The sequence below is a fragment of the Hyla sarda genome, chromosome 4 (genome assembly GCF_029499605.1).
Source record: "Hyla sarda isolate aHylSar1 chromosome 4, aHylSar1.hap1, whole genome shotgun sequence".
Lineage (NCBI taxonomy): Eukaryota > Metazoa > Chordata > Amphibia > Anura > Hylidae > Hyla > Hyla sarda.
Window position 1 is genome coordinate 100,192,297 of NC_079192.1, and position 21,376 is coordinate 100,213,672.

Below are 21,376 nucleotides of genomic sequence, written 5' to 3' on the forward strand. Positions count from 1 at the left end.
AGACGTAGCAGAAGGTCGGGGGCAGGCGGCAAGGTTCGTAGTCAGGATGGGTAGCAGAAGTTCAGGACACAGGCTTTGGACACACTAAACGCTTTCACTGGCACAAGGCAACAAGATCCGGCAAGGGAGTGCAAGGGAGGAGACTAGATAAAGGCAGGGAGCAGGTGGGAGCCAATTAAGCTAATTGGGCCAGGCACCAATCATTGGTGCACTGGCCCTTTAAGTCTCAGAGAGCTGGCGCGCGCGCGCCCTAGAGAGCGGAGCCGCGCGCGCCAGCACAAGACAGCAGGGGACCGGGACGGGTAAGTGACCTGGGATGCGATTCGCGAGCGGGCGCGTCCCGCTGTGCGAATCGCATCCCCAACGGCCAAAACAGTGCAGCGCTCCCGGTCAGCGGGACTGACCGGGGCGCTGCAGGGAGAAAGACGCCGTGAGCGCTCCGGGGAGGAGCGGGGACCCGGAGCGCTAGGCGTAACAGTACCCCCCCCTTAGGTCTCCCCTTCTCTTTGTCCGGTAACTGCCTCCCCTGGGATGAGGACACCGGGAAAGAATGGAGGGTTTCCTCAACGGCAGGCAGTACAGCAGGAGTGGGAATGGGGAGGGAGGGCAGAGGGCAAGGCCTGGCACGGGGCAGTGTGACACCAGGACGGGGGCCATGGGGAGGCACAGAGGCTTGCCTGATGGGACTGGGAGGGGGGGAGAGGCACTTCCTGTGGCAGGCAGAGTCCCAGTTCCTGATCTCCCCGGTGGTCCAATCAATGGTGGGGGAATGAAGCCGGAGCCAAGGCAGACCGAGGAGGACCTCAGAGGTACAGTTGGGGAGAATGCAGAACTCAATCCTTTCGTGGTGGGGTCCGATAGACATCAGGAGGGGTTCTGTGCGGTAACGCACGGTGCAGTCCAATCTGGCTCCGTTGACCGCGGAAATGTAGAGCGGTTTGACGAGACGGGTCACCGGGATGCAGAATCTATTAACAAAGGACTCCGACATAAAATTCCCGGAGGCACCAGAGTCCAAGCAGGCCACGGCTGAGAGGGAGGAGTTGGTTGTAGGAGAAATCCGCACGGGCACCGTGAGACGTGGAGAAGAAGACTTAGAACCAAAAGATGCAACACCCACGTGAGCTGGGTGCGTGTGTGCGTTTCCCAGGCGTGGAGGACGGATAGGGCAATCCACCAAGAAATGTTCAGTACTGGCACAGTACAGACAGAGATTTTCTTCTCTACGGCGATTCCTCTCTTCCTGGGTCAGGCGAGACCGATCCACTTGCATGGCCTCCTCGGCGGGAGGCCCAGGCGAAGACTGCAAAGGATGCTGTGGGAGAGGTGCCCAGAGATCTAAGTCTTTTTCCTGGCGGAGCTCTTGGTGTCGTTCAGAAAAACGCATGTCAATGCGGGTAGCCAAATGGATGAGTTCTTGGAGGTTGGCAGGAATCTCTCGTGCGGCCAGCACATCCTTGATGCGACTGGATAGGCCTTTTTTAAAGGTCGCGCAGAGAGCCTCATTATTCCAGGATAGTTCAGAAGCAAAAGTACGGAATTGTATGGCGTACTCGCCAACGGAAGAATTACCCTGGACCAGGTTCAGCAAGGCAGTCTCAGCAGAAGAGGCTCGGGCAGGTTCCTCAAAGACACTTCGGACTTCAGCAAAGAAGGACTGGACTGTGGCTGTGGCAGGATCATTGCGGTCCCAGAGCGGTGTGGCCCAAGACAAGGCCTTTCCTGAAAGAAGGCTCACTACGAACGCCACCTTAGACCGTTCTGTAGGAAACAAGTCTGACAACATCTCCATATGCAGGGAACACTGAGACAAAAATCCACGGCAGAGTCTGGAGTCCCCATCAAATTTGTCCGGCAGGGACAAGCGGAGGTTAGGAGCGGCCACTCGCTGCGGAGGAGGTGCAGGAGCTGGCGGAGGAGATGGTTGCTGCTGTAGCAGAGGCAGAATTTGCTGTAACATGGCGGTCAACTGCGACAGCTGCTGTCCTTGTTGGGCAATCTGCTGCGATTGCTGAGCGACCACCGTGGGAAGATCAGCGAGACTAGGCAGCGGCACCTCAGCGGGATCCATGGCCGGATCTACTGTCACGATTCCGGCTGGCTGGTAGTGGATCCTCTGTGTCAGCGAGGGATTGGCGGGGACCGTGCTAGTGGACCGGTTCTAAGAGGCTACTGGTTTTCACCAGAGCCCGCCGCAAAGCGGGATGGTCTTGCTGCGGCAGTAGCAACCAGGTCGTATCCACTAGCAACGGCTCTACCTCGCTGACTGCTGAGAAGGCGTGGGACAGAAGGACTAGGCAGAGGCAAGGTCAGACGTAGCAGAAGGTCGGGGGCAGGCGGCAAGGTTCGTAGTCAGGATGGGTAGCAGAAGTTCAGGACACAGGCTTTGGACACACTAAACGCTTTCACTGGCACAAGGCAACAAGATCCGGCAAGGGAGTGCAAGGGAGGAGACTAGATAAAGGCAGGGAGCAGGTGGGAGCCAATTAAGCTAATTGGGCCAGGCACCAATCATTGGTGCACTGGCCCTTTAAGTCTCAGAGAGCTGGCGCGCGCGCGCCCTAGAGAGCGGAGCCGCGCGCGCCAGCACAAGACAGCAGGGGACCGGGACGGGTAAGTGACCTGGGATGCGATTCGCGAGCGGGCGCGTCCCGCTGTGCGAATCGCATCCCCAACGGCCAAAACAGTGCAGCGCTCCCGGTCAGCGGGACTGACCGGGGCGCTGCAGGGAGAAAGACGCCGTGAGCGCTCCGGGGAGGAGCGGGGACCCGGAGCGCTAGGCGTAACAATAGTATTGGAGCCTTCTTTAGACCACAAGCTGGAGGCAGGGAGGGATGATCACTGTGATGTGTACTGTGAAAAATAAAATTGAATATTCGTAATTGCGAATATATAGCGCTATAATTGCAAAATCGCGAAGTTGCAATTTTCGTGATAAAAATTTGCATTGCGAATAACTATCTACAGCTCTTAGCAGCCACCCTACTGACTATTATTGGAACAGTCTCACAGCTTATATGATTGATTCCTATGTTATTATACTAAATAATTGCTATGCATGGCCGTCTAATGTGGAAACATATGCCAATTCCCATTTTTAAAGCTTTGTAGACAAATGTGTCTTTAGAGTTTTTGGGAATTGTCAGTCTCTGCCAAACAGCTGCCATGTTATTGCAGGAGTGACAGGTGTCAGCCAAATGAATCCCACAGTTCCATCCTGTGCAGTTTTTTCCAGTATAACATGGCCAAGTTTTCTGTTCATAAAAATCCAGTATCTTGGCATCAAACACAGGTGCCTGACATTCCTGAGAGAAGAGGAGATCAACGGTGACACCAGAATCTGCAAACCCTCCCTGAGAACCATGTTTTTCCGGACATTTCAGAACTTTCCAAACATTGCTCAGTCTGGAGTATATACAGATGTGTCTGTAAATGTAATTTAATAAACTTGTAGAGCGGCTTTTATCCCCCAAAGATGACATCAGGCACATTTACACATGAACTTTACATTAGATCCTCAAGGGAGGTATTAGGAAGGAAAGGAAAATTTACATGAACCTCATAACTGGACAATATTAAAGGGGTACTCCGGTGGAAACCTATTTTGTTTTTAAAATCAACTGGTGCCAGAAAGTTAAACAGATTTGTAAATTTCTTCTATTAGAAAATCTTAATCCTTCCAATACTTATTAGCTGCTGAATACTACAGAGGAAATTATTTACTTTTTGGAACACAGAGCTCTCTGCTGACATCATGACCACAGTGCTCTCTGCTGACACCTCTGTCCATTTTAGGAACTGTCCAGAACAGCATATGTTTGCTATGGGGATTTTCTCCTACTCTGGACAGTTCCTAAAATGGTCATGATGTCAGCAGAGAGCTCTGTGTTCTAAAAAGAAAATAATTTTCTCTGTAGTATTCAGCAGCTAATAAGTACTGGAAAGATTAAGATTTTTTTAATTGAAGCAATTTACAAATCTGTTTAACTTTCTGGCACCAGTTGATAAAAAAAAAAAGAAGGTTTCTACCGGAGTACCCCTTTAACCCTTACAGGACCCATGACGTACCGGTACTTCATGAGTCCTCTCCCGTTCTATTACGAGGGGCCACCGTGTGGCCCTGCGTCATAGCGGGTCGGGCCCGGCCTCTAACAACTGGGCCAGGACCCGTGGCTATTAGCGCGCGGTACTGATCGCGGTGCTGCGCGCTATTAACCCTTTAGATGCGGCGTTCAAAGTTGAACGCCGCGTCTAAAGTGAAAGTAAATCGTTGCCGGTTAGCTCAAGGGGCTGTTTGGGATCGCCGCGGCGAAATCGAACAGCTGTAACACAGCAGGAGGGTCCCTTACCTTGCCTCCTAGTGTCCGATTGCCGCATGACTGCTCAGTGCCTGAGATCCAGGCATGAGCAGTCAAGCGGCAGAATCATTGATCAGTGGTTTCTTGTGAGAAACCAGTGATCAATGATGAAGATCAGTGTGTGCAGTGTTATAGCCCCCTATGGGAGCTATAACACTGCAATAAAAAAGTGGAAAAAAATTGAATAAAGATCACTTAACCCCTTCCCTAATAAAAGTTTGAATCACCCCTTTTCCCATTTAAAAAAAAAAAAAAACTGTGTAAATAAAAATAAACATATGTGGTATCGCTGTGTGTGGTAATGTCCGAATTATAAAAATATATCATTAATTAAACCGCACAGTCAATGGCGTACGCGCAAAAAAATTCCAAAGTCCAAAATTGTGTCTTTTTGGTCACTTATGGTACCGCTAAAAACTTCAGATCACGGCGCAAAAAGTTAGCCCTCATACCACCCCATACACCGAAAAATAAAAAATGTATAGGGGTCAGAAGATGACAATATTAAACATATATATTTTCCTACATGTAGTTATGATTTTTTCCAGAAGTCCGACAAAATCAAACCTATATAGGTAGGGTATCATTTTAATCGTATGGACCTACAGAATAAAGAGAAGATGTCATTTTTACCGAAAAATGTACTACGTAGAAACAGAAGCCCCCAAAATATACAAAATGGCGTTGTTTTTTTTCAATTTTGCCTCACGATGATTTTTTTTTCCGTTTCGACATAGATTTTACTGATGTCATTACAAAGTAGAATTGGTGTCGCAAAAAATAAGCCATAATATGGATTTTTAGGTGCAAAATTGAAAGAGTTATGATTTTTTAACCCCTTAAGGACCGGGGTTTTTTCCGTTTTTGCATTTTTATTTTTTGCTCCTTGCCTTTAAAAAATCATAACTCTTTCAATTATTTTTTGCGCCACCAATTCTACTTTGTAATGACGTCAGTCATTTTGCCCAAAAATCTACGGTGAAACGGAAAAAAAAAATCATTGTGCGACAAAATTGAAAAAAAAATACGCAGTTTTGTAACTTTTGGGGGCTTCAGTTTCTACGTAGTACATTTTTAGGTAAAAATGACACCTGTATCTTTATTCTGTAGGTCCATATGATTAAAATGATACCCTACTTATATAGGTTTGATTTTGTCGGACTTCTGGAAAAAAAATCATAACTACATGCAGGAAAATTAATACGTTTAAAATTGTCATCTTCTGACCCCTATAACTTTTTTATTTTTCCGTGTATGGGGCGGTATGAGGGCTCATTTTTTGCTCCGTGATCTGAAGTTTTTAACGGTACCATTTTTGCATTGATAGGACTTATTCATTTTTAAATGATATAAAAAGTGACAAAAAAATGCACTATTTTGGACTTTGGAATTTTTTTGCGCGCACGCCATTGACCGAGCGGTTTAATTAATGATATATTTTTATTATTCGGACATTTCCGCACGCGGTGATACCATATATGTTTATTTTTATTTACACTGTGTTTTTTTTTTATTGGAAAAGGGGGGTGATTCAAACTTTTAAATGATTTTAAAGGAGTTTAAAGGAGTTAAATGATCTTTATTCACTTTTTTTTTTCACTTTTTTTTTGCGGTGTTATACGTCCCATAGGGACCTATAACACTGCACACACTGATCTTCATCATTGATCACTGGTTTCTCATAAGAAACCAGTGATCAACGATTCTGCCGCATGACTGCTCATGCCTGGATCTCAGGCACTGAGCAGTCATTCGGCGATCGGACATCGAGGAGGCAGGTAGGGGCCCTCCCGCTGTCCTGTCAGCTGTTCGGGATGCCGCGATTAGCTGCGGCTATCCCGAACAGCCCGACTGAGCTAGCCGGTAACTTTCACTTTTAGCCGCGCGGCTCAGCTCTGAGCGCGTGGCTAAAGGGTTAATAGCGCGCGGCGCCGCGATCGGTGCTGCGCGCTATTAGAGGCGGGTCCCGGCTTCACTATGACGCCAGGCCCGCCGTGATATGACGCGGGGTTACTGTGTAACCCCGCGTTATATCAGGAGAGCAGGACCAAGGACGTACCGGTACGTCCTTGGTCCTTAAGGGGTTAAAGGTGAGGAGGAAAATACGAAAATGCAAAAACGGAAAAATCCCGGGTCCTTAAGGGGTTAAGGTCAATGGTGCTGTGTTAAAATTATCACCCTATATGTTTAGGTAAGGCATGTGTGTGGCATTTCTTTATACACCACTGGATCAAGCAGTTAGTTATGGTTCCAATGTTTACATTACTGGTATATCTAAACAATATGCTATGAATGGTCATGATGGGAAAAGACAGCATGGTGGCTCAGTGGTAAGCATTTTTGCCCTGGAGTGCTAGGGTCCAGAGTTCAAATCTGACATCTGTAGGGAGTTTGTATGGTCTCCATGTTTGGCTACCTATGGAATAACACATCACCAGGAAACGGAGACCAGGGCATCCTTGCAGTGGATTGGGAAAAGGAATATGTATTATTTTTATTTTTAAGGCAGACGTAGCGCTTTTACATTTTTCCCTTTCTGCAAAATTCCTTTAAAGGGGTACTCCACCCCTAGGCATCTTATCCCCTATCCAAAGGATAGGAGATAAGATGTCTGATCGCGGGGGTCCCACCGCTGGGGACCTCCGCGATCTCCCTGCTGCATCGGCGTTCGTTTAGAACATCGGGTGCGGCGCCGAAGGCTCGTGATGTCACGGCCGCATCCCGTTCATGATGTCACGGCCACGCCCCCTCAATGCAAGTCTATGGGAGGGGGCGTGATGTCACGAGCCTCCGCCCCACATCGCCAGTCATCCAGCAAGGAGCGAAGCTCGCTTCGTGCACCAGATGTCTGGGGTTCTGCAGCCTAGATCAGACATCTTATCCCCTATCCTTTTGGATATGGGATAAGATGTCTAGGGGCGGAGTACCCCTTTAAAGGGGTACTCCGGTGGTCAATGTGTTTTTCCGTTTTTGACTTACCCTATTTGTTTTGTTTCATTCTATTCTTGTTGTTTAGGCGACTCTATTTCCGTTCTTTGTTGTCTTTTTATCCCCCACTTTGTTTTCCTATCTTTGCTTCTATTTTCTGTTTCTTGCTGTGCTGAAAACTACAAATCCCAGCATGCCACATGCCTTGCTGGTTTGGGGCGGCTCCTTTTTTTTTGTTTTGTTTGTTCCGCCCTTTACCCCCTACTATATTCCTGGGTCGGCCCCCTTATACACAGCACACTAATATAATCAGCTCTGGTTGGAATACACTGTCATACACACACAAAAGAGACTACAACTCCCAGCATGTGTCATTCAGGAGTCTTCCGTCTGTGGTATAACACCAGCATGCTGCCTCTGTAGTCTCCTGGGGGTTGTAGTTCTCCACACCTCTGTAGGGCATACATCAGTGTTTCTCAACCAGGGTGCCTCCAGGTGTTGCAAAACTACTACTACCAGCATGCCTAGACAGCCAAAAGCTGTCCGGGCATGCTGGGAGTTGTAGTTTTGATGCAGCTGAAGACACCCTGGTTGGAAAACAATGCACTTTGTTTGTAATATACTGAATAGGCTAGGCCAGTGTTTCCCAATCAGCGTGGCTCCAGCTGTTGCAAGACTACAACTCCCAGCATGCCCAAAGACTGTCAGGGAATGCTGGGAGTTGTAGTTTTACAACAACTGGAGGCACACTGGTTTGGAAACACCGGGTGTAACATGATGTGTATGCTGAATAGGCTAGGACAGTGTTTCCCAACCAGTGTGCCTCCAGCTGTTGCAAAACTACAACTCCCAGCATGCCCAAAGTCTGTCCAGGCATGCTGGAAGTTGTAGTTTTGCAACAGCTGGAGGAAGACTGGTTTGTAAACACTAACATACACACACATAACAGGGACTACAACTCCCAGCATGTGTCATTCAGGAGTCCCCCCCCCCCTCCCCCTCCCCTTCACACACAGAAATCATCCCCAGTCCAAGATTTATTCCCCTGCAGTCAGATTCATCAAAATCTGTGCAGAGGGAAAGTTGTCCAGTTGCCCATAGCAACCTTGTTTAATCTTTCACAGGCCTTCCTAAAAATGAAAGAAGCTATCTGATTGGTTGCTATGGGCAACTGGGCAAGTTTTCCTCTGCACAGGTTTTGATAAATCTCCCTCTACATCCCCAGCCTGTGCACCTTGTTATCCTCCCCTTCACATACATCTTCTCTGTCTTCTTTCAGTGCAGACCTGCGTCCTCAGAAGACAGAGCAGGGGGGAGGGGAGGTGAGGAGATGTGTAGGAGCTTCTTGCTCTCATGCACACCTGTGACCACCTGGAGGGGGAGATGAGGGGGCGTGGCCTCTCTCTGTCATGCAGTTCTCAAAGAACAGAGAAAAAAAAAAAACATGACATCTTGTCCACAGACTAATCCTACCCTGTGGACAACAGTCAGAGATCCAACACAGAACTACAGAACTTCCTGGCCCACAAACAGATAAGAAAAAAAGACACATGCTACACAAACATATAATACATGTCAATTGCAAAAAGCATGACCATTAAAAGAAGATGCAATATAGCCAAAAATCTTAACGACTGGAGTACCCCTTTAAGCTTGTGTGCATTGGAAAAGAGCTGCCAATGTCTCAATCCACTCTGGTTAGCAGAGTTAGGCTGGGTTCACATCACGTTTTCAGCCATACAGGACCGCTAAAACCGGGCGCTCCCGTATCCCTGCCATATGCCGCCCGTATGTAAATCATTTCGATGAGCCAACCAGTAAATTAATTACATATGGGCGGCCCTGTATTGTATAAAATGTGATGTGAACCCAGCCTTAAAGGCTTCAATAAAGTCTTCTACAGGCTCAGAGGGACATTGCAGACCACCATCCAGGTTACATCTGCAGAGCCATAAGATGGCTTAATGGTGCAGGTGAAAAGGCTGCAAACTACACAGGACTAAAGAGGGTATACAATGGTCATCTAGCCAGGTCAGTATTTACAGTACAATGGGGCCAGGAGATTTCTCAGGGCAAATGCTGATTTTAAATAGGCTGCCGAACACCAGGATTGGACACTGAGCCAGAGCCCTGATAGGCTTTGTGTCCTGACCTGGTCATGGTAGCCCTGCAAGGATGAGTCCCCATGCCATGCTAAACAGAATGATGGACATCAGTAGGGATCAGTGCAGTGGAAACCCAGACAGGTAAATACTTTACAACTGTTCTTTTTAGGCATCTTTGTCAGTTAAAGGGTTATTCTAGGCATGGAAGTCTTTCTTAAATTGACTCTAGATGCTTTTATTTTTATTTTATTTTTATGAGACTAATACTTACCTACCTTGATCCCCTCACAGCTGCCATTCTAAATACCATGAAATATAAAAACATCATAGAAATCAGGGTGAGGTGGAGAGCAAAGGGAGGTGCTATAAAAACAGCAGCAGGGAATCAGGGCAGGTGAGTATGCCTATCATTTTTATTCTTACACCACCCGGAGTCCTTAAAAAATAGTTGCTATGCTCAGAAAACCCCTTTAAGCATAGCTATCTTAAAGGACATCTGCAGCCTAAATACACTTATCCCCCTATCAACAGGATAGGCGATCTCTTGAACGGGGCCACGGCATTGCCGCGCTGTCCTGCGGCTAATGTGCATAGCGTCAACCTCACTGAGGTCGACAGTACGCCCCTTCCCCATACAACTCTATGGGGGAGGCGGGGATGCACGAACGCAAGAGGACAGGCAAACCAAGCAATTGCTTGGGGCCCCAAGCTGGCCCAGGGCCCCTGAGCAGAGCCAGCCTCTGCCTGTCCTCCTGCGCTATACTGTTCTGCAGGCAGCTCGTCCTGTCGGCCTGCCGGGCCAGCAGTGCGAGACCCTACCTGGATGTACATGGAGGAGGCGTGTCGGCCGCAACGTCATGCTGCGTCCTGCACGCCTCCTTCACCAATCAGATAGCTTCTTTCATTTTTCACAGGCCTTTTCAAAAGTGAAAGAAACTATCTGGTTGCTATGGGCAACTCAGCAACTTTTCCACTGGACAGGTTTTTATAAATCTTCCCCGCAGTGTCTGTGAAAATGATTACAAATAATTAGCAGAATAAACCACTTCTACTATGCATCTCTGCAACAAGCACATGTCTGCCAGTAGGAAAGCAAAGCAAAGGAATATACAGTATTGCTTTCTTTTTCTTTCTACGTAGTTACTATCAACAATACAGCAAAGAAAATGTAATCAGAGAGCTGGTGACAGACAGCATTACATCCTTATATTATTTATTGCCACTAAATGGCAGTCTTTATTGTGTTATAGCAACTATTAATATTTACAATACACCCATCACTTGCACATTTTATCTAAAATATCATTAATGGCAGCAAAACATCTGCCACACTATGTATAATTGATGTTACCATCTGTATTTGCCTCAGTGTATACCCATTCTATTCTTTTGTTTTCTTCTACACTGAATATCGGCTTAGTTCACATCTGTGTTGGAGGCTCTGTCAGGGCTGATTCACATCACGTTTTCTCCCATACAGGAGCGCATACGGCAGGGGGAAGCTAAAACCTCGCGCTCCCGTATGCCTTTCTATGCGCTCCCGTATGTAATTCATTTCAATGAGCCGGCCGGAGTGAAACGTTCGGTCTGGTCGGCTCATTTTTTACACGCTATTTTAAACCAACATTTCAATCTGACTATTCAGTGAAAAGGTACAAATGGTCATCCAAATAGTAAAAATTCTCCAAATAGTAAAATCCCTCAGACAATGAGGGGCATAGCAACAAAGGAACCAAAGGCTACCAAATAAATTAATAAGGCTAAAATATTAGGCTGGCCTCTTTAACCCTAATATAGTGATTGATACAGAGAAGGGAAACTCTATTTCTCTGTGGCTTTCCTGCAGCTTATCAATCAGCACACAGGCTATATCGTGATAACCTTTTTTCTGTGCCGTTTAGGATATATTTACATCTGGCAGATTAATTTCTGCAGCTAAAAAAGTCAGTTTGATACATCTTTATAGAATTGTTTGGATATCATGAACGTAAATTTCCTTCCTTCAGGTGAATGGGACAGTTGCAGACATTTTTTAAACAAATGTGTGATGTGTAAATATAGTCTTAGGGGGGAATTCATCATTAGTGGTGGAAGCTTTTTCTTTTCTATATGTAGCGTAAATTTTTGTGTCTTTTTTGTGCGTCATTTTTGATAGAGCAAAATGTAAGTAGTCTATTTTTTTTGTATATTGTGGAATGCATTTTGCATCAGATACTAATTTATCATGTGCGTTTTTTTTGTTTAGACTAATTTTTTTTACGCAAATACTTTCTTTTAACGCAAAAATACACCATTAAAAAGGACACATAGGAAAGTGTTCTACCATCATAGCTGAGGGATGCAGGAGCCATCCCTCAACACTGCTTAACTACAACTACTCCAATCATGGGACAGAGTCTGTCCCATGATGGGAGTAGTTGTAGTACCACAGCGCTGAGGGACGGCACTTGCACATCCCCCGGCTACGGGACTATTTTGGGACAATTAGAACTACTACTCCCATCATGGACAGATTCTGCCCATGATGGGAGTTATATTCCAAGGACTGAGGGGCAGATTGCACCGGGTAATTCTCCAGAGACCCACTGCGATACGCATTTATTAACTGTACAAGCCGGCAACACATGCGGCTCCACTGCGCTCCCTGCAGGCTCCTGTATACAGCTGTCACATTTCATAATCCCTGCCGACTGGAGACGGGATCTTTGATTCGTGAATAGCTCCCGTCGGCGGGGATTATGAATTGTGACAGCGTATACAGTATTCCCCACCGGAAGCTGGCAGGGAATGCAGTGGTGCCGCCGGAATGTTATCTTAATATATGCGGATCGCAGCTGGTCTCTGGAGAATGACCCGATGTGATCTGCCCCTCAGCCCCTGGACTATGAGTTCCATCATGGACGGAGTCTGTCCATGAAGGGAGTAGTAGTCCTAAAAGTCCCAAAAGAGTCTCGCAGCTGGGGGATGTGCAAGTGCCATCCCTCAGCGCTGTGGTACTACAACTACTCCCATCATGGGACAGATTCTGTCCCATGATGGAAGTAGTAGTCCAGGGGCAGAGGGACAGATCGAAAGGGGGTCTCAGGAGTGTGACCTACACTGTTCCGCCCCCTGGTGATGACATCATTAGAGGGCGGAGCTACACAGTCCAGGCCTGACTCTGTTCTCATTATGCCTTTTGCATAATGGGAACAGAGCCTTTCTGGCAGTGTGTTCCCAAACAGGGAGACTCCATCTGTTGCTTAACTATAGCCCCGCCATGATGGGAGTTGTAGTTTAGCAACAATTGGTGGCTCCCTGTTTAGGAACACGCTGCATTATGTGCACCCTCCCCAGGTGCAGAAAATGTATTAACCCATTTTTCATGTTTTTCTTTTCTTCTTATTTCAGATACGTGAATGCGGAGGACTACGTCTGATTCGGTGGACTGCGACAATGACCAGCGTTTTTTTAATTTCTATAAAATGGTTAACTAGGACTGTGGGGAGTGTTTTTTTTTTAAATAAAAAATGTTTTTCAATATGTCGTGTTTTTTTTATAATTTAATTTACAGGCTAAGTAGTGGAAGTCGTCTTGTAGACGGAATCCATTACTAAGCTGAAGCTTAGCGTTAGCCCCAAAACAGCTAGCGCTAACCCCAATTATTACCCCGGTACCCACCGCCACAGGGGTGTGGGGAGGAGCTGGTACCAACAGGCCCAGAGTGTCAAATATGGCACTCCTGGGCCTAGGCAGTAACAGGCGGGCATTAGTTCGGCTGGGGAAGGCCAGTAACAATGGTCCTCACCCACCTTGGTAACATCAGGCTGTTGCTGCTTGGTTGGTATGTGGCTGATACTGAAAATAGGGGAACCCAATGCGTTTTTTTTAATGAATAAATAAAAAGCGTGTGTGTTCCCCCTATTTTCAGTATCAGCCAGACACCAACCAACAGCCTGATGTTACCAGGGTGGGCGAGGACCATTGTTATTGGCCTTCCCCAGCCTAAATAATGCTTATTTGCCACTCCGGGCCTGTTGGTACCAGCTCTTCCTGGCACCCCTGTGGCGGTGGGTACCGGGGTAATAGTTAGGGGTTAGCACTAGCTGATTTTGGGGGTAACACTAAGCCTCGGCTTAGTAATGGATTCCGTCTACAAGACGGCTTCCACTACTAAGCCTGAAAATTCAATTATAAAAAACACGACACATTGAAATTAAGTTCTTATTTAAAAAAGCACTCCCCCACAGCCCTCGGTAACCCTTTTATTGACATTAAAAAAATGCCAGTCATTGTCGAAATCCACCGAATCTGACATAGTTCTCCGCATTCACGTATCTGAAATGAGAAGGGAAAAATAAAAAGGTTAGTACATTTTTGGCACTCTTCAGTGTGTTCCTAAACAGGGGGCCTCCAAAATACAGTATATACAGTCATCTATAGACAGCTGTATATACAGGATAGCGCACAAAGACTTAACCCAGAACACTTTCCTTGCTGGGCTCCTGTATAGTATACATGGGTACAATATGCACCCCTGTATACTATACAGCCGGCGGAGGTAAGTAGTGATACTCTGCACTTTGTATATGTATATATCACTCCTTACCTCCTTACGCTCCGTGGGCTGGGTGCTCTGCATCCGACCCATGGAGTGGTACCTGAAGGCAGTGAAAAAGTTGCCACAGGGTACAAAAATTACTGTTTCCACACACAAGCAAAAACGCAAGAAAAACTGACAAAACAGAGGAAAAAGCTGGGACAGTTTTTCTGGCGTTTTTGCTGGTGGACAAAAAAACCTCAATTGAATCCGAGCCTCAAAGCAATAGAACAAAATCCCTGTGTCCACTTTTCCTGTGAGGTGCAACTCAAGTGTACAAATAGAACTTTGTGGAGATTTAGAACTTTGGACAAAATTTATCATGTGCCTTGCACAAGTATGGTAAATTTGTTGCTATTGCACCAAATTTAGACCAACCAAAACAATCTACAAAAAACTTCTACCTACACCAACATTGATAAATTTCCCCCTTAGAGTTTATTCACACAGGCAAAAACTGTGTGGATTTTGATGCAGAACCCACAACAATTTCTGTGTCAAAAACCATAAAGTCATTTTAAATAATCTTCCTCCCTTTGACTTCAATGTGAGATAGGGAACCTTGTGAAAAAGAAGGTAAATGTCACTTCTTTTTGTGGGGTTATGCTCTGTCGCTACCATTAAAATCAATAGAAGCTTTAAATTCAGACTTCCTTGGCCCAGAGCAACGCACTGGTGCAGGTTTTTTCTTTGTGAACATACACTAAGGCCATGTTCACATGGCCGAAAATGTGCAGAATGTACATGGACATTCCGCACATTTGAATGTTCCCACAGACGCTGGGACCGCTTGGAAATGCGTCTCATAGACAGCAATGCATTTTTGACTGAATCTGTAGAAAGAATAGACATGTCCAGAGGCGTAGCTTGTAGCTTCTGGGCCCCGATGCAAAATCTGCAACAGGGCCCCATATGCCAATTATAATACTGGTCTGTCATGGGGCAGATGTGCTTTGGGGCCCACTTAGGCACTAGGGCCCCGATGCGACTGCTACCTCTATAGCGACGCCCCTGGACATGTCTATTCTTTCTGCAGATGCCAGAATCGGGATTCCGCCATGTAAACAGTGCAGCAGAATCCCATTGAAATCAATGGTACTCTGCTGCTACAGAATGTCCAAACCGAATATTTCTGTGAAATTCTGCTCAGAAATTTCGCAGTGACAGTATAGCCTAAGAGCCATCTTCCATTCTGCTCAAGGATTTACAAGGCTACAGCTTATAATCAGATTTTTTTTTATCATGATCTTGCTCTGTTTATAGCATCAACCCTTATGAAATAACATAATGTATTGTTATATACAGTTCTCCAATATGCAAGTGTAAGTGCAAACATTGGTATAAAAAAGGTTTGACTCTCCAGGATGTCCTGTACAGTTTAGATTTATGCCATTCATCCAAATGTTTCCTTCCTTTCCCACAAGTCGGATTTTTCTATTCCAGCCGCTATTTTGTGCCAGGTCTACTCCTTCTCCAGACATATGTCGCAGTTACTATTATGTCATGGTGCAGTTCACTGATCATATACTACCAATAGGCTGAATGGTATTTAAAATTGATCCTGATGGTTCTCATTGACCTTCACTGCTCATACGAGCTTCTGCTTAAGATTATCTGTATTTTTTACCTCATTGTCAAAAACGTGTATCTGGGTTTTCAGTATCTGAATATAGCGATCTTTCCACAGTCCCCACACTCCGCTACTTTTCTTCAACCAGCCAGCTTTGTGGATCTCTTTAGATTCTGGGGGAGGAATGTTGCTTTCTTTCACACCCTTAAAAAAAAATATATAAATATATATGTTAGTTGTACAGGTGTGAAAAGTAGATATCACAGGTACATACTGTATGCAAGTAGGCGGCTGTCTGGTATCATTTTATTTTTACTGTTCAATGTTTATTTGGTTTCCCATCTACATTCAATTACAGACACATTTTATTCACACTTTTAATGTGGTGACCCAGTACAGAACATGTTACACTGTCTGTCCTCTCAGGCAGATGTTGACTCAGGTGTCTGTTTCGGCTCACAGCTCCAGGGAACTTTTTTTTTTTCTTTCTTAATTTTTTCATGTTTTATACTAATGTATGCTGTTTTCCCTGTGTAAAGTGTACTGTACCTTCAAAGGAAGGAATGGTTGCACTGTGGCCAATCAGAGTCCAGCCCTAAGCATCCCCGGTCTGGCTAGATGGGGAGGAGCTAGTTAGCTGTTAGTTAGTGAGGAGATAGTTTGAGTTCAGTCAGGACAATGTAAGCATCCCTGTAGCACACCGGCCCTATACCTCTAATAGGGAGAGGTTCAGAGTTTAGTGTGAGGAAAGAAAGTCAGGTCTTGGACAATTCACTGACTTCCACTTTGTACTCCTTGCCCAAGTCTGAGGAAACTGAGTGCAGCATCCAAGTCAAGGAGGTCTACACTACTACATCAAACCGCTAGAATCCAGCTATCCAGGTCAAGTCAGTCAAAGTCCAAGTTGCAGGGAGAAGTCGCCATATCGCCGAAAGAGCCCTGTAGCACAATTCAAGGGATGAAAGTAGAAAGCCCTCTGGCAGCTCCAGTCCAAAAGTTAAAGTTCACCCCTGACAGTAAGGAATTTCTCGGATATAGCGTGGAGTACCCCAAGTCTGTGTTAGCTGACTCCTACGTCAGTCTAAAGTCCAGCTAAGCCAAGTTGTCATCACAGATGCACCATAACTACAAGTCCCAGAGTGCCCAGTGATCTAAAACTTTACCCCAATTGCCCCAACTTTACCCCAATTGCTGCACTACCAAAGTTTGCTGTTATATTGCATGTTCTGTTACATCTGCCTGCAAGACCTTTTTAGTAAAAATAGTTTCTGTAACTCTGCATCTGTGGTATTTATTGCCCCAGCGCTTGTCCCAGGAAGCTGCTATTCTTGGAGTGTGGAGGATAACATTACCCTGGTATCACAAACTCTATTCCTGTCACGTCTGGGCAAGGAAGAGTGAAACCCTAAACTCACCCACTCCCACTTGCCCTGCCCCTTTGCGTACCTGCCCTAGGCAACGGGTCCACAACCACGGTGACAGTCCCTGCCTGAATAAGTGCAGGGAGTCAAACGTCAACAAAATAAACTATAATACAAACGGAGGTCGGGACACTGTATGGAAACTCACTAACAGAAATAATAACTAAACATACAGACACAATAAGCCACAGTCCACACGCTGAGTCAGTACCAAGATATGTAACAGATATGCCAAATTGCAGAAACAGGAGAGGAGTCAGACAGTGGAGCCAATGGGTCAAATATGCCAGGAATACAGGATACAGTTCAAACGCTAGCTAGGAGTATGAGCTCTTCCGCACTTGCTGTTGGATATGAGAGATGTAGTTTATTTTCTATAAGCAACTTCACTGTTCTGAAATTGGTTTTAATACATTTAATACATAGTGTGTTCAATGGCCTTTCAAATTGTATCTGAGGAGTATATAACTTTGAACAACCTTATCAAATATGATCTTCAGGGATCCCTTACAACCAACTATTAACCCTAATGAAACCACTTAGTGCTCTATCAATTTCTTGTAACAATGGGAATACGCATTACATGGTGGCCAGTGATGTCAATGAGCATCTGTACATTAATAGTCCTCTAGAGCTAGAAACAGTGTGATTTTGAAAGCTTTTTTTGCTTATGTTTTCTGCCATCATGATTAAATCAACTGGTGCTAGAAAGTTAAACCGATTTGTAAATGACTTCTATAAAAAAATCTTAATCCTTCCAGTACTTATTAGCAGCTGTATACTACAGAGGAAATTATTTTCTTTTTGGATTTCTTTTGTCATGACCACAGTGCTCTCTGCTGACACCTCTGTCCATTTTAGGAACTGTCCAGAGTAGGAGCAAATCCCCATAGCAAATCTATCCTGTTCTGGACAGTTTCTAAAATGGAGGGTTCAGCAGAGAGCACTGTGTTCAGACAGAAAGGAAATTCAAAAAGAAAAGAACTTCCTGTGGAGCATACAGCAGCTGATAAGTACTGAAAGGATTAAGATTTTTAAATAGAAGTAATTTACAAATATGTTTAACTTTCTGATACCGGTTGAATTTAGAAAAATAAAATGTTTTCCAGGGGAGTACCCCTTTAACATTGGTTGTACACTTTACTATAAGACATTGAGGATTATAGTATCAGAGCAAAGTAAAATAGTTAAAGTAAACATCAATAATACTAAAAGTTGTTGATCAAAATAAGCAGTCTATTGCTGCACATAGAAGACATTCGAAAAAATAAACTATAAGCTATGAGGCTTTTTTTCTGATATATTGCACTGTTGGGGGTTTGTTTTCTCAGCTGTAATGCTTCCAGCTGCAATAGAATGTATTCATGCAGTCATTAAAAAGTATAGGTTAGAAGTTACAGAGTTTTATTCTGTTTGTTTGAGGAGAAGATGATGGGGAAATTGCCAGGTAACAAGGACAAAGGGAAAATCACATAGAGGAAGTCTGACAAACAATGAGATAGAGCCAGAAATAGCGGTGAGGAGTGGCTGTGTGTATGGGCTACAGGGGAAAGTGTTATCTACGGATGGAATGTACCATTATGATGTGGACTTTTCTACTGTTTAAACTCCGCACCTATGTGAAATATCTGATTTGATGATACAGCATATTAAAATGCATCTGTCTCGCAGGTTCCATACTTGATGCATATGTGGTGTCCCGGCACCGTATTTCATACTGTGCCTTAGTTATTAGTCCCCAAAGTCAGAGTCCCTAGGACTGTCGGGGTTCGCTTCCCTAATTACGCCTAGTCACCCCTTAGTAACTTGATATTTATAAATATTATCTATGTAAATATATGTATATGGTGTTACTCACTTGTTTTAGCTTCGCAGGACCTGCGGGTCATGTGACACGGTTCAGAACTCTATGGTATGTTGAAGGACCTTAGGTGGTTCTTGAGTCGCGTGTTATCCCATAATGCTGTGTAACGGTGAGTGACAGTTGTTTCGGACCAATCCAAAACATCCCGCCCCTGCCCATATAAGGGAGCTGCGGCCATTAATCGCTCTCTTCTCTCTTGGGTTGCTGTCACTGAATGAGGTAGGACCTCCACAACTTTCAAGTACATTTACTAGGCCAAAGCCTTGCGGCCTCTGCCTACATCACTGCGGTTATAGATATCTAATTCCCCGCTACTCACCGCAAGATCACTGGACCTAAACGCACCCCTAAATTCAGTGGATCTATGCAACGGAATCCTCCTAAAGCTAAACTGATTTTACCTGATCTCAACCAACTGTCAATCGCTGCTCAGATACAAATAGACTTTGTTCATGGACTGTTATTGCTATTGCCTGCTTCAGAAAATCTTCAGTAAAAGTTCCTGCAAGTTTCAGTTGACAGTGGTTGTGGACAATCCATTTATTACGCATTCACCTATCGTTCTTGGGAAGGGTGGCGATAGGCCCAGCACCATTACAGTATTTAACACCCACCCTGGCGTCACGAGTGACAAGGGTTAACAGCGCCCTTTATAATTCAAGAACCGCAACCCCCCAACTACCCTATACCCCCACCAAGGTACCACACATACATTGTGCACTATGCCTTGTATATAAAATAGCTTTTATGTAGTATGCTAGAAGCGAAAGTGAAGCCCATAAACAAACCACCTCACATCCAAATACAGCAAAGATACCATGCTAACAGAAACTTTAGGGGTTTTAGGGGTAAGGCCTTATAGCATCAGGAGTAGGAGGGCAAATAGATCTTCTTACATGATCCCTTCTTATTTCATGTATCTCCTGTATCTCTAGATATATATATATATATATATATATATATATATATATATATATCTGTGTGTGTGTGTGTAAATTGTATTACCAGCTTCTTTGCTGTGTTACAGAAAACCCCCAAATCTGAAAACATTATAATAAAAAGCTCACTATCCTCTAAAACACAACAAGGAACCTATTACTGCAATGTTAGGGTCTATTCACACAGCAGAATTTCCGCTTGCGGAATTCCGCCTCAAATTAAAGGCCATAGGGGGAGATTTATCAACACCTGAGAAGAGGAAGAGTTGCTGTGTTGCCCATAACAACCAATCAGAGTTCTTCTTTCGTTTTTCAGAGGCCTTTTCAGAAATGAAAGAAGCGATCTGATTGGTTGCTATGGGCAACTTAGCAACTTTTCCTCTAGACAAGTTTTAATAAATCTCCCATGTAGACTTTTATGGGATTCCGCACTCCCATTCACACTTCTGAATTTCCGCTTGCGCAAGCGGAAATTCAGTGGTGTGCATGGGAGTACGGAATCCCATAGATGCCTATGGGCTTTAATTTGAGGCGGAATTCTGCAAGCGCATATTCTGTCACGTAAAGGCTAGGTTCACACTATGGAATTTCCGCCTGCAATTCCGCTTACTAAAATGTATAGTATAGTGAATGGGTTTCCGTTTACAAATTCACATTTCGGAATTTGTGAAGCAGAATTTGTGAACAGAAAGTCTGCTTGAAAATTTCCGCCTGAAGAATAGCATTGCTCATTCTTCAGGCGGAAATACTCGTGGTACACATTGCAGTCTATTGGAGACTGCAGTGTCCATGCGGTCCTAGCGCTGATTCAGTCAGTGCTAGTCACACTCAGAATCTCCAGCCGGAAATTTTCTGCCCGGAGATTCTGCCGTGTGAACCTAGCCTAAGGTAGGGCTGGGCAGTATGACCAAAAATGGATATCACAGTATTTTTTAAAATTATGGCGGTTTCACAGTATTTAACAGTATTTTTTTCCCACTTATTCCGAACCCCCTCTTGGCTGGGGAACTGATTATATGTTACCCGCAGGCGCTGCTCTGCTTCTCTTCCTGTGAGCGCTGCACATCCTCCTCACATCGGGAAATTAATAATTTGGAGAACCGAAGCGGTCACCTCCCCCTGCAGGGCTTCTGTTCTGATCAGAAGGGTCGGGGATCAGAAGCTCTGCAGCGCCCGCGGCTCACTGGCTTTCAGTGCTTGCAGGGGGAGGTGACAGCTTCTGTTCTCCAAACAGAACAGAAGTCCTGCGCCCGCGGCTCACAAATCATTCATTTCCCGACGTGGGGAGGATGTGCAGTGCTCACAGGAGGAGAAGCAGCGCCTGCGGGTAACATATGATTAGACCCCCGATGTGGGGACAGAGTGCTGCGGCTGATAATTCATTCCAGGGGGGGGGGATTGCGGTATATGGAAAAAATTATATCGTAAACAGAAAACACTTTCAGTATGAACCGGTATGCCAAGCACTAGCTGAAGGGCTGCAAAACCTGTTAGTAACATGGTAACATAGTTCATAAGGTTGAAAAAAGACCAGAGTCCATCAAGTTCAACCTATAACTCTAGTGAGTCCCTACTGAGTTGATCCAGAGGAAGGCAAAAAAAAAAAACTCATA

General features: G+C 45.1%; 1 protein-coding gene across 1 annotated transcript in view; it reads right to left on the reverse strand.

Moving 5' to 3' along the window:
* Positions 1-21,376, reverse strand: part of PLEKHO2 (pleckstrin homology domain containing O2) — a 102,370-nt gene that overhangs the window by 23,065 nt on the left and 57,929 nt on the right. Inside the window, exon 2 of the mRNA XM_056571763.1 lies at positions 15,598-15,744. Within this exon, the coding sequence (XP_056427738.1) occupies positions 15,598-15,744 (147 nt within the window). The remainder of the gene's footprint in view (positions 1-15,597; positions 15,745-21,376) is intronic.